The sequence below is a fragment of the Amblyraja radiata genome, chromosome 34 (assembly GCF_010909765.2).
Source record: "Amblyraja radiata isolate CabotCenter1 chromosome 34, sAmbRad1.1.pri, whole genome shotgun sequence".
In the NCBI taxonomy this organism is placed as follows: Eukaryota; Metazoa; Chordata; class Chondrichthyes; order Rajiformes; family Rajidae; genus Amblyraja; species Amblyraja radiata.
This window is the reverse complement of record NC_045989.1, coordinates 3954350-3967522: the sequence shown is the minus strand read 5'-3', so window position 1 is coordinate 3967522 and position 13173 is coordinate 3954350. Positions and strand designations below refer to the sequence as shown.

The 13173-nt window shown below is 41.2% G+C and overlaps 1 protein-coding gene across 1 annotated transcript in view; it reads left to right on the top strand.

The window, feature by feature from the left end:
• mrpl46 (mitochondrial ribosomal protein L46) overlaps positions 1–12532 on the top strand; it is a 28903-nt gene extending 16371 nt beyond the window's left edge. Inside the window, exons 3-4 of the mRNA XM_033050092.1 lie at positions 11676–11849; positions 12216–12532. Of these exons, the coding sequence (XP_032905983.1) occupies positions 11676–11849; positions 12216–12478 (437 nt within the window). The 3' untranslated portion in view covers positions 12479–12532. The remainder of the gene's footprint in view (positions 1–11675; positions 11850–12215) is intronic.
• Positions 12533–13173: the final 641 nt, after the last annotated feature.

The following is a 13173-nucleotide window of genomic DNA, read 5'->3' as shown; positions in this document are numbered from 1 at the left end:
GCCCAATCCCACCCCATTTGTTCTTTCGCAGTACTTTAACTGTTATAGAGTTATAATGTGGTCTCTGTTGCTGTGCTGTTTAGACACTGTAATTCCTGCCAGCGATACAATTCAAAACTTTCCATATAAACATAAGAAATAGAAGCAGATGCGGGCCATTTCACACGATCATGGCTGAATTATTTTTAACTTCAGTGCCGCTTTCTTACACAAACCCTTGATTTCCTTAATACAAGGTCTGCCAGGGTACTTATGACCTGACTTGCTGCGCATAAATTTTCCGATACATTTTAAAAATATTTTTCTAGCTAAATAATAATCAAATGTTTCTTCGTATTCATTAGTGACTGGATACGGTATATAATCCACTAATTTAATTATGGGTGGTTTTCACTGAAATGAAAGGATAATAGTAAGATTAAACGAGAACTTACCAGTTTGAAGTTTGATCTTTATTTTATGAGGAGTTACGATGAGCGAATACGTGAAGAAGGCCCTTTCAGCCGCACGTGCGTCAATCTTCAAAGCAGCGGTGTGAAATCACAGATAATAATAACAGTGACTGAAGTATGATAGTAAGATGAAAGAAGACTAGAACTACCAGATAAGCTTAACGATGGCTGGGAGCGGTGGGCACGTATTCCCTCATCGTAACTCCTCATAAAATAAAGATCAAACTTCAAACTGGTAAGTTCTCGTTTAATCTTACTATTTTACTTCGGAGTCACGTGAGTGACTACGTGAAGATTTCAAAGCTCTGTGATTTCATGCCGTGAGAAACAAGTCTACACAACCACAACTGCCTCATTGACAAAATGAGGGAAAACATTCATAATGCATACGGTCATGACATAGATTTAAACATGCTGATGCTATTAAATAAGCAATAACAATAGTCACATCTCTAATCTGGATGGAACTTATAACAGAACATAAAATAAATTGAGAATACCTCTGGTCTAGCAACGGGTTATTATAACATGTTTGAAATATTGTTCGTTTGACCACACTACAGCCGTTATGATGTGGTCCAGCGGAACGTAATTAACCCTTGCTGCTGCTGTTATAGCAGCCCTGGTGGAGCGAGATCCAGATCAGTATCTACTCCTGCATACCTCAATTCCGTTTTAACACCTGACAAGACCCGAGCAGATAGGTTCTTATAACGTCTTTTGTAATTAACAATCATAGTTAGCTCAGAGTCTCAAAGACTCTTGGTGACCTTGACGTATTGTTGTATATGTGTGTCCCCACATAATGAGAAATCCCTGGGTATGTCTTGAGCTATTTTGAGACCTGACACCCCTACTGCTCTGCTTAAATTAATTATAGCATGAAATACTATGCATATATTTGCAGATGTAATCATCCTCTCCTGTCACAATAATGTAGCGAGTGACCTGTTGCGCTAACCAGCGCCAGGAGGATAACTACCTAATGAGGTCCGATCAAAGCTAAGAATGTAGCTAAGAACCCCCTGGTGAAATAGTGTTACACAATGTCAATCTCCCATACTGCATTGTACTTGTCCTGGGAAACCTGTGTAACAGATATCCTTTACTAACTCGATATCCGAGGTGAACACAACAACTTGGCCCTCGTTAGCTGCAGTAAGTCTGATGGAAAGCCCCTTGGCACAATTAATGATCCTATAATTCAATATTGTCAAAGACCATTTAAATGAACTGCAATCTCAGAATCTGTACCATTTTAAATATAACATGAGCGCTTCCCATCTCCTGAAGCAGCAAAGTACCGCTTTTTTGGTACCATTCCAGCACTGTGAATACATACACAAATAGGCATGACAAACCCAAGCCGTAAGCAGTCTATTGAGAATCTGTAGAACATATATTGATTTTATCATGCAACGGCTGATCTTTCAAGCTGTAGGCTGGACCAGCAAGTTACGTTTAAATAACCATATAATGTTGCATTATTATTATTCCCGACAAATCGCAAATCAAACTGCATAGGCCAATTCCACAGCTGGAACCTAAAGTGACTCTTGATGACTCTCTTTCAAGACCCGACTCGTAAAGCAAATTGGAGGAAGACATAAAAGACCATTCCTCACGCTTGTAGCGAGAATGTATCTTTCGCCACTGTTATGCCACACATTTTTTGCAACCTTTAATTAGCATGAAACAATATATCTATATTCGGTGTTGCATTAAATCAGAATTTCATAACTACTGCGTGGTCCAACACCCATTCTGTGTTGTCATTGATCTGAACTTAATGGTACTCCAGTGGCAAATTAGATTATGTACCTTTTACAGGATCTTTTCCCTGATTGCACCCTCGCACTAAAGGTCTATAGATAGTTGATACCAATACTGAAGAGTTAATAACTCATTGCAAATCTCCTGCACCTCCAACTAGAGATGACATTCGCATGTTCCCAACTTAAGCCATAGCATCTTTTTTGCAATATAATGACATATTTATTGATCAACTACTGGAGCAATGCTGAATACTGTTTGTCCATCATAGTGGCTTTCTTAGCTTCAGTTGGCAATAGCAAGTTGTATTATCAATGACCTTCATGACCCTTATTGTTTGTCATTAAGCATGCTGTCAGTTCTCCCAAATGCACAGCTGCATCACATCTATTACATTGCCAGTTAGTCTTCTTCTTCTTCTTCTTCTTCTTTGGAGTTTTACGACAGCCGGCATCCGCAATGTTGCATTGCTGCCACCTTCTGGCTTCATTCCACAGTACTCATGTCTTTATATTAGATCCTTTTTATAAGCTCAGAGGCCCTCAAGAAATCAAACAACAACTTTATTCCTTTTCCTTTCCCTCCACACTCTAGAATGTTCTTTACTGATATTTCTGTCAATCCAATTTTCCTCATTTCAATGATCATAAATCCTCTTTCTGTCTCATATCTCCTACATGCAACTAGGGCATGCTGAACTGTTTCTGGTTGATGGCATTCCTCACACAGCCCAGTAGGGTGTTTTCCCAATATTTTTAATGTGCTGTTCAGGTGAGTGTGTCCTATCCTCAATCTTGTTAATACTACCTGTTCCCTCCTGTTCTCCCCTCTTCTTGCTGTATAGCCCACTCTGTTTTGTAGCGAATAGAGGTGTCTCCCCTTTGTCTCCTGTTCCCAGTATTGTTGCCATTCCTGATTTATTTTCTTCCACACAATGTGTTTTCCTTCAGATTTGGATAGTTGTAAGTTTACCTCTATGTTTCTTTTTTTTACAGCCTCCTTTGCCAATTTATCCACCTTTTCATTCCCTAGAACACCAATGTGTGCTGGGACCCATAACAAAGACACGTCACTGCCCCTCCTTGTCACTTGGCTTAATAGTAGCAGGATTTCATAAACCAAGTCAGGCCGCCTATGGGATGCACCAGACCCAATACTCTGGATTGCAGATAATGAGTCGCTACATATTACTACTTTACATGGTTGCACCTGTTCCATCCACCGAACTGCCATCAAAATAGCGTACAGTTCCACTGTATATACTGTCAAATAGTTGTTTGTTCTTTTGTAAAGCTCAACATTCATCCCCTAGACTACCACAGCCGCCCCTGTTGTTTCAGCTACTGGGTCCTTTGATCCATCTGTGAAAATTAAGAGGTGTTCCCTGTATCTATTATCTATATGGCTATAATATTCTGTCTTTAGGTCTGAATTTTTGTTCTTCCTTTTTGCCTCTCATATCTCCAGATCAACTTTTGGGATGTTCAGTAACCATATTGGCACAGATGGCCACAATACTGCAGGGCAGAACTCTTTGTCCTCTACTCCCATGTCCCTTGCCACAACTCCTCCAACCCAGCCGAAGCTTCCAGACTGAGCCACCCCTCTCTCCCAGCACTCCTGTACTACCTGTTTTGTTGGGTGGTTCTCTCCATGACCCTTAAGGCTTAGCCAGTAATTAACCATTAGTTGTCTGCGGCGCAGTCTCAACGGCATCTCCCCAGTTTCCACCTGTAGTGCACATACAGGTGACGTCCGCACACCTCCTATACAGACTCTTAGAGCTTCTGCTTGGACTTTGTCCAACTCGGACAACGCTGACTTGGATGCTGACCCATAAGCTATACTGCCATACTCTAGTCTGGATCTGATCAGTGATACATAAATACGTTTAAGAGATAATACATCTGCTCCCCACTCTAAACCTGCCAAGCATCTCATTACATTGATGGCTTTTTTGCATTTTTCAATTACTTATGTAATGTGGACCCTCCATGTTAATCTGGAGTCAAAATGAACCCCCAGGAAGCGGAAATCTTTAACTCTTTCCAAATTGTTGCCGTATAGTTTTAACTGGACATCCTCTTTAATTTTCTTCCTTGTGAAAACCATTGTCTTTGTCTTCTCTATAGATAATTTAAAACCCCATTTCCCTCCCCACTCTTCCACCTGGGCTATCTCTTGCTGTACTTTTTCCACGATAAAATATTCCTCCCCCTTCTCCATAGGCTGCCATCATCTGCAAAGAGCGATCATCCCATCTCTGGTTGAATGTTTGCAAATATATCATTGATCATGATTGAGAATAGGATCGGGCTTATCGCACTTCCCTGGGGAGTTCCATTCTCGACTACACATTTACTAGAGATGTCTGACCCTATTATAACTTGGATACTTCTACCGTTAAGAAAATCCATTATCCAGTTAAAAATATTTCCTCCTACTCCCATTGAATGCAGCTTTATTAGAAGACCTTCTCTCCACAACATATCGTAAGCCGTCTCTACATCAAAAAATATGGTAACTACAGATTCTTTTTTAACTTGTGCTTTCCGTATATCATCCAAGCACAGAACTGGATCATTAGCACCTCTCCCTTTTCTAAAGCCACTCTGATAACTAGCCACTATACCTTTTTCTTCCATTAACTGCATTAATCTTTCATTTACCAGTCTTTCCATCAGTTTACACATGTGTGCTGTTAAAGCTATAGGTCTATAATTTACTGGATTACTTGCATCTTTCCCTGGTTTTCTAATAGGCACAATGATTGCTTCCTTCCACCTCTCCGGTATTCGCCCTTCTTCCCACACCTTGTTATATAATGCAAGTATCTTTTGAAGTCCCTCCTCACTTAGATGCTTTATCATTATGTAACAAATATCATCCTTCCCTGGGGCTGAGTTCTTACACTTGGCCAGAGCTCTCTTTAGCTCCCCCACATTAAATGGAATATTGTACTTGTCCTCTGTGATACCTTTCCTTTGTAAGGCCTCAACATTTTCCTCTCTTGTTCTTTCCCTACCTCTTCTTCCTTCCTCTGATAAGTTGTGGGAGCTGTGAACCCTACTAAAAGTGTTAACCATTAGTTCTGCTTTGTCTTTATTTGAGACTACAGTTTGACCTCCATTTGTTAGGATAGGATAACTCCACTCCCTTTTATCACCTTCCATTTTTTTAATCATCCCCCATATCTCCCCTACCTGTGTTGTGTTTCCAATTGAATCACAATACTTCCTCCAATATGCTCTTTTTGTTTGTCTTATAGTCCTCCTTACAATTGCCTGAGCCTGTTTGTAATTAATCATGTGTTGGTAGTTATGAGTTCTTTTTAATAATCTGAATGCTCTGTTTCTATTCACCACCACCTCTTTACACTTATTGTCCCACCACGGCACAGCTTTCCTTTTTGATCTTCCTTTACTTTTAGGTATGGAAACTAATGCTGCTCTTTTGATACCTTCTGACAATTTATTCTCAAAGCTTTCTATATCTGTCTCTTCTTGTATCGGTTTTACATATCTATCACTTTCTTCCTTAAATTTCTCCCAATTAGCCTTTTCAAAAACCCACCGTCCACTTCTGTTTTCTCTAATCATAATTAAAGTAACATTTATTTTGCATAGCACAGGATAATGATCACTTCCTATGGTACCCTTTTCATATACTTCCCAGTTACATTTAGCAGCAATCCTATTAGAAACAAGTGTAAGGTCCAACACAGACTCCTTCCCTGTCCTAACATCTACCCTGGTCTTCTTTCCATCATTTAGACATACTAGATTACCATCATTTAATAATTCCTCAATTACCTGCCCATTATTATCTGACTTTCCACTGCCCCATAATGTATTATGTGCGTTAAAGTCCCCACACCAAATAACGTTAGATTTGCTCTGGCCTTCTACTTCCTGTAACTTACTGACCTCTAATCGCTTACATGGATTATAGTAATTTATTACCACTATTTTCCTCCTCTCAGACCACACTTCTATTACCACATATTCCTGTTCCTGCCCAATTCCTAATACCCTGTATGGTATCCCTTTTTTAATGAAAGTGGCACAACCCCATCCTCCCCCATTTCCCCTATCACATCTCACTGCAACATAATCATATAGAACAAAATCTAAACTTGGTTTCAACCAGGTTTCCTGGATACATACGACATCTGGTTTTTCCTTCCTACTGTCTATGAATTGCTTAAAGTCTTGCCCATTGGCTAACAAGCTTCGTGCATTCCATTGTAGGATTAACATTAATATTATTAACCCACACATGTTGACTCTTGGCTCGCCTGGATACTGAGACCATCATGTATTTCCTCCCACTTCAATCCTGCCATGCCCAAGTGGTGGACTGCAGCCTTTACAATGATTTGGATCCTTTCTGTTTTGGATTTTACTTCTGCTGTCGCATTTATTATTCCTGCTATAAATATAACCAGGTTTTTCTTTTCTTTCCCTATTCACTTTTCTTTTTCTTTTATTGTCTCCATTATGCCCACATCTTGCTCCCTCCTGATCGGGGAAATCCTCCCAACACCCGGCATATATATTTACTCCCGTCTCCTGGAGGTCCCCTCCACAGGAACTCCAGCATTAACATACATATCTTGGAGTGAACACCACTCCCGGCACCCTGTCTGCTGGAGGTTCCCTCCACGGGAACCCCAGCATTAACGTTCATATCAGAGGGAAAACCACTCCCGGCACCCGGCCTGATGGCGGTCCCCTCTACGGGAACCCCAGCATTAACATAGAAACATAGAAACATAGAAATTAGGTGCAGGAGTAGGCCATTTGGCCCTTCGAGCCTGCACCGCCATTCAATATGATCATGGCTGATCATCCAACTCAGTATCCTGTACCTGCCTTCTCTCCATACCCTCTGATCCCTTTAGCCACAAGGGCCACATCTAACTCCCTCTTAAATATAGTCAATGAACTAGCCTCGACTACCCTCTGTGGCAGAGAGTTCCAGAGATTCACCACTCTCTGTGTGAAAAAAGTTCTTCTCATCTCGGTTTTAAAGGATTTCCCCTTTATCCTTAAGCTGTGACCCCTTGTCCTGGACTTCCCCAACATCGGAGCAATCTTCCTGCATCTAGCCTGTCCAACCCCTTAAGAATTTTATAAGTTTCTATAAGATCCCCTCTCAATCTCCTAAATTCTAGAGAGTATAAACCAAGTCTATCCAGTCTTTCTTCATAAGACAGTCCTGACATCCCAGGAATCAGTCTGGTGAACCTTCTCTGCACTCCTTCTATGGCAATAATGTCCTTCCTCAGATTTGGAGACCAAAACTGTACGCAATACTCCAGGTGTGGTCTCACCAAGACCCTGTACAACTGCAGTAGAACCTCCCTGCTCCTATACTCAAATCGTTTTGCTATGAAAGCTAACATACCATTCGCTTTCTTCACTGCCTGCTGCACCTGCATGCCTACTTTCAATGACTGGTGTACCATGACACCCAGGTCTCGCTGCATCTCCCCTTTTCCTAGTCGGCCACCATTTAGATAATAGTCTGCTTTCCTGTTTTTGCCACCAAAATGGATAACCTCACATTTATCCACATTATACTGCATCTGCCAAACATTTGCCCACTCACCCAGCCTATCCAAGTCACCTTGCAGTCTCCTAGCATCCTCCTCACAGCTAACACTGCCCCCCAGCTTAGTGTCATCCGCAAACTTGGAGATATTGCCTTCAATTCCCTTATCCAGATCGTTAATATATATTGTAAATAGCTGGGGTCCCAGCACTGAGCCTTGCAGTACCCCACTAGTCACTGCCCGCCATTGTGAAAAGGACCCGTTTACTCCTACTCTTTGCTTCCTGTTTGCCAGTCAGTTCTCTATCCACATCAATACTGAACCCCCAATGCCGTGTGCTTTAAGTTTGTATACTAATCTCTTATGTGGGACCTTGTCGAAAGCCTTCTGGAAGTCCAGATACACCACATCCACTGGTTCTCCCCTATCCACGCTACTAGTTACATCCTCGAAAAATTCTATAAGATTCGTCAGACATGATTTACCTTTCGTAAATCCATGCTGATTTTGTCCAATGATTTCACCACTTCCCAAATGTGCTGCTATCCCATCTTTAATAACTGACTCTAGCAGTTTCCCCACTACCGATGTTAGACTAACTGGTCTGTAATTCCCCGTTTTCTCTCTCCCTCCCTTTTTAAAAAGTGGGGTTACGTTTGCTACCCGCCAATCCTCAGGAACTACTCCAGAATCTAAAGAGTTTTGAAAGATTATTACTAATGCATCCATTATTTCTGGAGCTACTTCCTTAAGTACTCTGGGATGCAGCCTATCTGGCCCTGGGGATTTATCGGCCTTTAATCCATTCAATTTACCCAACACCACTTCCCGGCTAACCTGGATTTCACTCAATTCCTCCAACTCCTTTGACCCGCGGTCCCCTGCTATTTCCGGCAGATTATTTAAGTCTTCCTTAGTGAAGACGGAACCAAAGTAGTTATTCAATTGGTCCGCCATATCCTTGTTCCCCATGATCAACTCACCTGTTTCTGACTGCAAGGGACCTACATTTGTTTTAACTAATCTCTTTCTTTTCACATATCTATAAAAACTTTTGCAGTCAGTTTTTATGTTCCCTGCCAGTTTTCTTTCATAATCTATTTTTCCTTTCCTAATTAAGCCCTTTGTCCTCCTCTGCTGGTCTCTGAATTTCTCCCAGTCCTCCGGTATGCTGCTTTTTCTGGCTAATTTGTACGCATCATCCTTCACTTTGATACTATCCCTGATTTCCCTTGTTATCCACGGATGTACTACCTTCCCTGATTTATTCTTTTGCCAAACTGGGATGAACAATTTTTGTAGTTCATCCATGCAGTCTTTAAATGTCTTCCATTGCATATCCACCGTCAACCCTTTTAGAATTAATTGCCAGTCAATCTTGGCCAATTCACGTCTCATACCCTCAAAGCTACCTTTCTTTAAGTTCAGAACCATTGTTTCTGAATTAACAATGTCACTCTCCATCCTAATGAAGAACTCAACCATATTATGGTCACTCTTGCCCAAGGGGGCACGTACAACAAGACTGCTAACTAACCCTTCCTCATTACTCAATACCCAGTCTAAAATAGCCTTCTCTCTCGTTGGTTCCTCTACATGTTGATTTAGATAACTATCCCGCATACATTCCAAGAAATCCTCTTCCTCAGCACCCCTGCCAATTTGATTCACCCAATCTATATGTAGATTGAAGTCACCCATTATAACGGTTTTGCCTTTGTCACACGCATTTCTAATTTCCTGTTTGATACCATCTCCAACTTCACTACTACTGTTAGGTGGCCTGTACACAACACCCACCAGCGTTTTCTGCCCCTTAGTGTTTCGCAGCTCTACCCATACCGATTCCACATCCTCCAAACTAATGTCCTTCCTTTCCATTGCGTTAATCTCCTCTCTAATCAGCAATGCTACCCCATATCCTTTTCCTTTCTCTCTATCCCTCCTGAATATTGAATATCCCTGGATGTTCAGCTCCCAGCCTTGGTCACCCTGGAGCCATGTCTCCGTGATCCCAACTATATCATAGTCATTAACGTTCATATCGGAGGGAAAACCCCCTCCCGCTTGACTCGTGGTCCCAGAATAAATAGTCTTATCAGAGGGAAAATGCCCTCTCGCACCCGGCCTACTGGAGGTCCCTTCCCTGGGAACCCCAGCGTTTCTGTGCCTATCGGAGGGAACCCTCCCGGCACCCGGAGCGACGGGAAGCCACTGACCACCCGTCAGCGACCCACTTCGCGAACCCGACATTTCTCCAGCTACCTGCGCTTGGCGGCAAGAACCGAGGTTTCCCCACAGCCCATAGCTGGTTCCCTCGTCGGACCTCGCGAATCCTCCGGCAGGAAGCCTCTGCAGGAAATAAAACAGGTAAAAAATCAGCTTACCTGAGGTTTAATCTTACCCGGGCTGGGGAGCTGCTGCCCCAACCGGCCGCCTGCACCAATGCGTCTGACGTAATGACGCACGTGTGGCTAAACGGGCCTTCTTCACGTAGTCACTCACGTGACTCCGAAGAAAAATGGCAAGTGTATGTAGAGTGATATGATATAGGTAGCTGTAGAAAATTGAGGTTTCAGTGAAGTTTGCTTACGGACAGTTTTCAGTAACAAAATCCTTATGTAGCTCATGGACTGCGTGTATCTATAAATCTATTGATCTTTGAGTTCAATGGTGACTGAGCCCCTCTCCCCCAACTATCCTGGATAGAATTTTCAAGACATTGGTACCATCTTGGTCAAAACATTTCGTTTAATTTTTGTCCTAAAGAGCCAATCCCGTATTATTGAATTGGACCCCTGGATCTCGACCAAACTCCGAATGTATTCAAGCCAATGTTTTATAAAGCTGCAATATGACTTCCTGACTCTCATAGTAATGGCTCCAGCTAATACCATATGTCTTCTTTACCACTCTATCCACTTGTGTTGCTACTTTCAGGGAGCTATGGACTTGGACCCCAAGATCTCTCTGTAAATCAATACTGTCAAAGGTTCTGCCATTAAATGCATAATTCCCTTTGTCTTTGACCTGCCAACGTGCAACAACTCACACCTGCTCGGATTAAATTGTTAGCTTTCCTAACTATTTATTCTAGTGGTGCACAGCCTATTTCAGACCATTTACTCAGATAGCCTGAGGCCTCTACATATGAAATATTTTACCATTAAGCTAATAAGCTTTGTAAAAACGATTTATTTGCCAAAACAGACATTTTTACATTTCCCCATTTTATATTTGCTTGGTCTTAGTCCACCTATCTAAATTATATCCCTTTGTAACCTTCATATCTTATTTGTAACTGACTTTCCTAAATATTTGCACAGAACTGAAACTTTATACCATTGTAGCTGCCAATTACCTGCCTGCTCACATGGTCTCCCTCTGACTCTGCCCTTCTCTTTCCCAATTTTTCTATCTTCATCTCAGAATAGATGAGTGATCAATATCCATTACTACAGACGGGGACAGTGTAATGCAATTACACCTTCACTGTCGGCCCATAATGTTTGTGCTGAACATGATGCCAAGTTAAACTGATCTCATCTTCCTGTACATGATCTATAATCCCTCTATTCCCTGTATTTCTACGTGCCTATCTATAAAAGCCTCTGAAATGCCACCACCTCCACCACTGGCAAAGTGTTCCAGGCCTCCACCACTCTGTGTAAAATAAAACACTTGCTCCTCACATCTCCATTGAACTTTCTGAGTTTAAGAATCTCAGGTTCCTGAATGGTAGCAGAACTATTAATGATTTGTTTGGGATTATTTGATGCAAATAGTTCTTCGATTGGGAAGAATGCAATCAGTGGTGCTGAATCATTTCTTGAAACATGTTGGTGTCCAAGTAGATTAGTTTTTAAAATGTATATTTCCACACTGTATCTTAGAAGCTGACAAGCGGAATGATAGATCAACACTGAACAGGCGACTGGATGAAAAACTGCTGTTGTTAGTAAAAGAAAAAGTGGGGGATGAAGAGATCTGGTTGCTGCCACAGAGTTACTGGACGCCAGGGGAAACCATGAGGCAGACTGCAGAACGTACCTTGTCGACGCTGGCTGGTAAGAGCGTCTTTGGTAGCTTTTGACGTTAGAATTGTAGCATGATAAAGGATGGGGAAATGACCATCAAGTCTATTGTGCTGTGCCAGTCTTTGCCTGACAGACTAGTCATATTTTTTCACTTTTGATATCTATGAACAGAACTATTGAATCTGGTTTCACTGTTCTTTCAAACATTTCATTTCACATCGCGCCAATTTGCAGTTTGGAATAAAACTTCTTGTACCGTCTCTGGTTCATTTGACAATAAATATTGTGTCCTTGCATATTTAAGCTTGCTTCTCTTCAGTAAAGGGAGTTGGTTTTTTGAATTTCACTGAATATGTCTTTTTCTCTCTCCAATCCACTCCTCCCACTATTTTCTAGGAAATGAATTGCAAGCTGTTTTTATGGGCAATGCTCCAACCGGTGTCTATAAATACAAGTATCCCAGGGCGATACAAACTTCCAGTAACGTCGGAACCAAAGTGTTTTTCTTTAAAGCCTTGCTGATAAACGGAGATCTTAAGACAAGAAAGAAAGAGGACCATGTGTGGGTAACCAAGAGTGAACTGAAGGACTACCTCAAACCAAACTACTTGAAACAAGTTAATCGCTTCATCTTTGATAGCTCGACAATATATGTATAGAAAAGTTATTTTGTTAAAATTAGAATTATTATCAACATTAAATTATAAATCAAATCTGCTTGTTACCATTTTCTCATACGTTGGGGATTTCTTAAGTCTTTAGCTTAGTTTCGTCACTTTCAGAAATCTAACTGGGTATATTGCAGTCCATTTTATTTAATCCAGTCCATTGATCAAATCCAGTCCATTTTATTTTGTTTATATGTTGATTAGGGCAATCACAGGTAAAGCTCAGCATTTTTTAATCCAGTCCATTTATCAAATCCAGTTTAATTATCAAATCTAGCCCATTTTCAATTTAAAAATATATATAATCATCACTGGTTAAAACCAGCATTTACAGTCAATCCCCAATCATCCATGTCCTTGCAGCCATTTCAAAGTCAACCACATTGCTGTTCGTCTGGAGTTATGTACCAAGTAACTGTACCTGGACCAGGTAAAGATGGCAGAGTAGCATTAGTGAACCAGGTGAGAATTAATTACAATTCAGTGGTTTACGTGTCATTCTTATTAATGGCTGTTCTAGATTATTAACAATTTAGTTCCATAGCTGTTGTAGTGGGATTTGTGTTCTAGTCTCTGAACTGGCAGTCTGGTAATTTTAACCACTATACCATTGTGTGCAGTAGAAATCAGTGCAAGAAAACAATTGGTTTTGACTATAATATCCAAGGAAAAACAAAACTATTGAG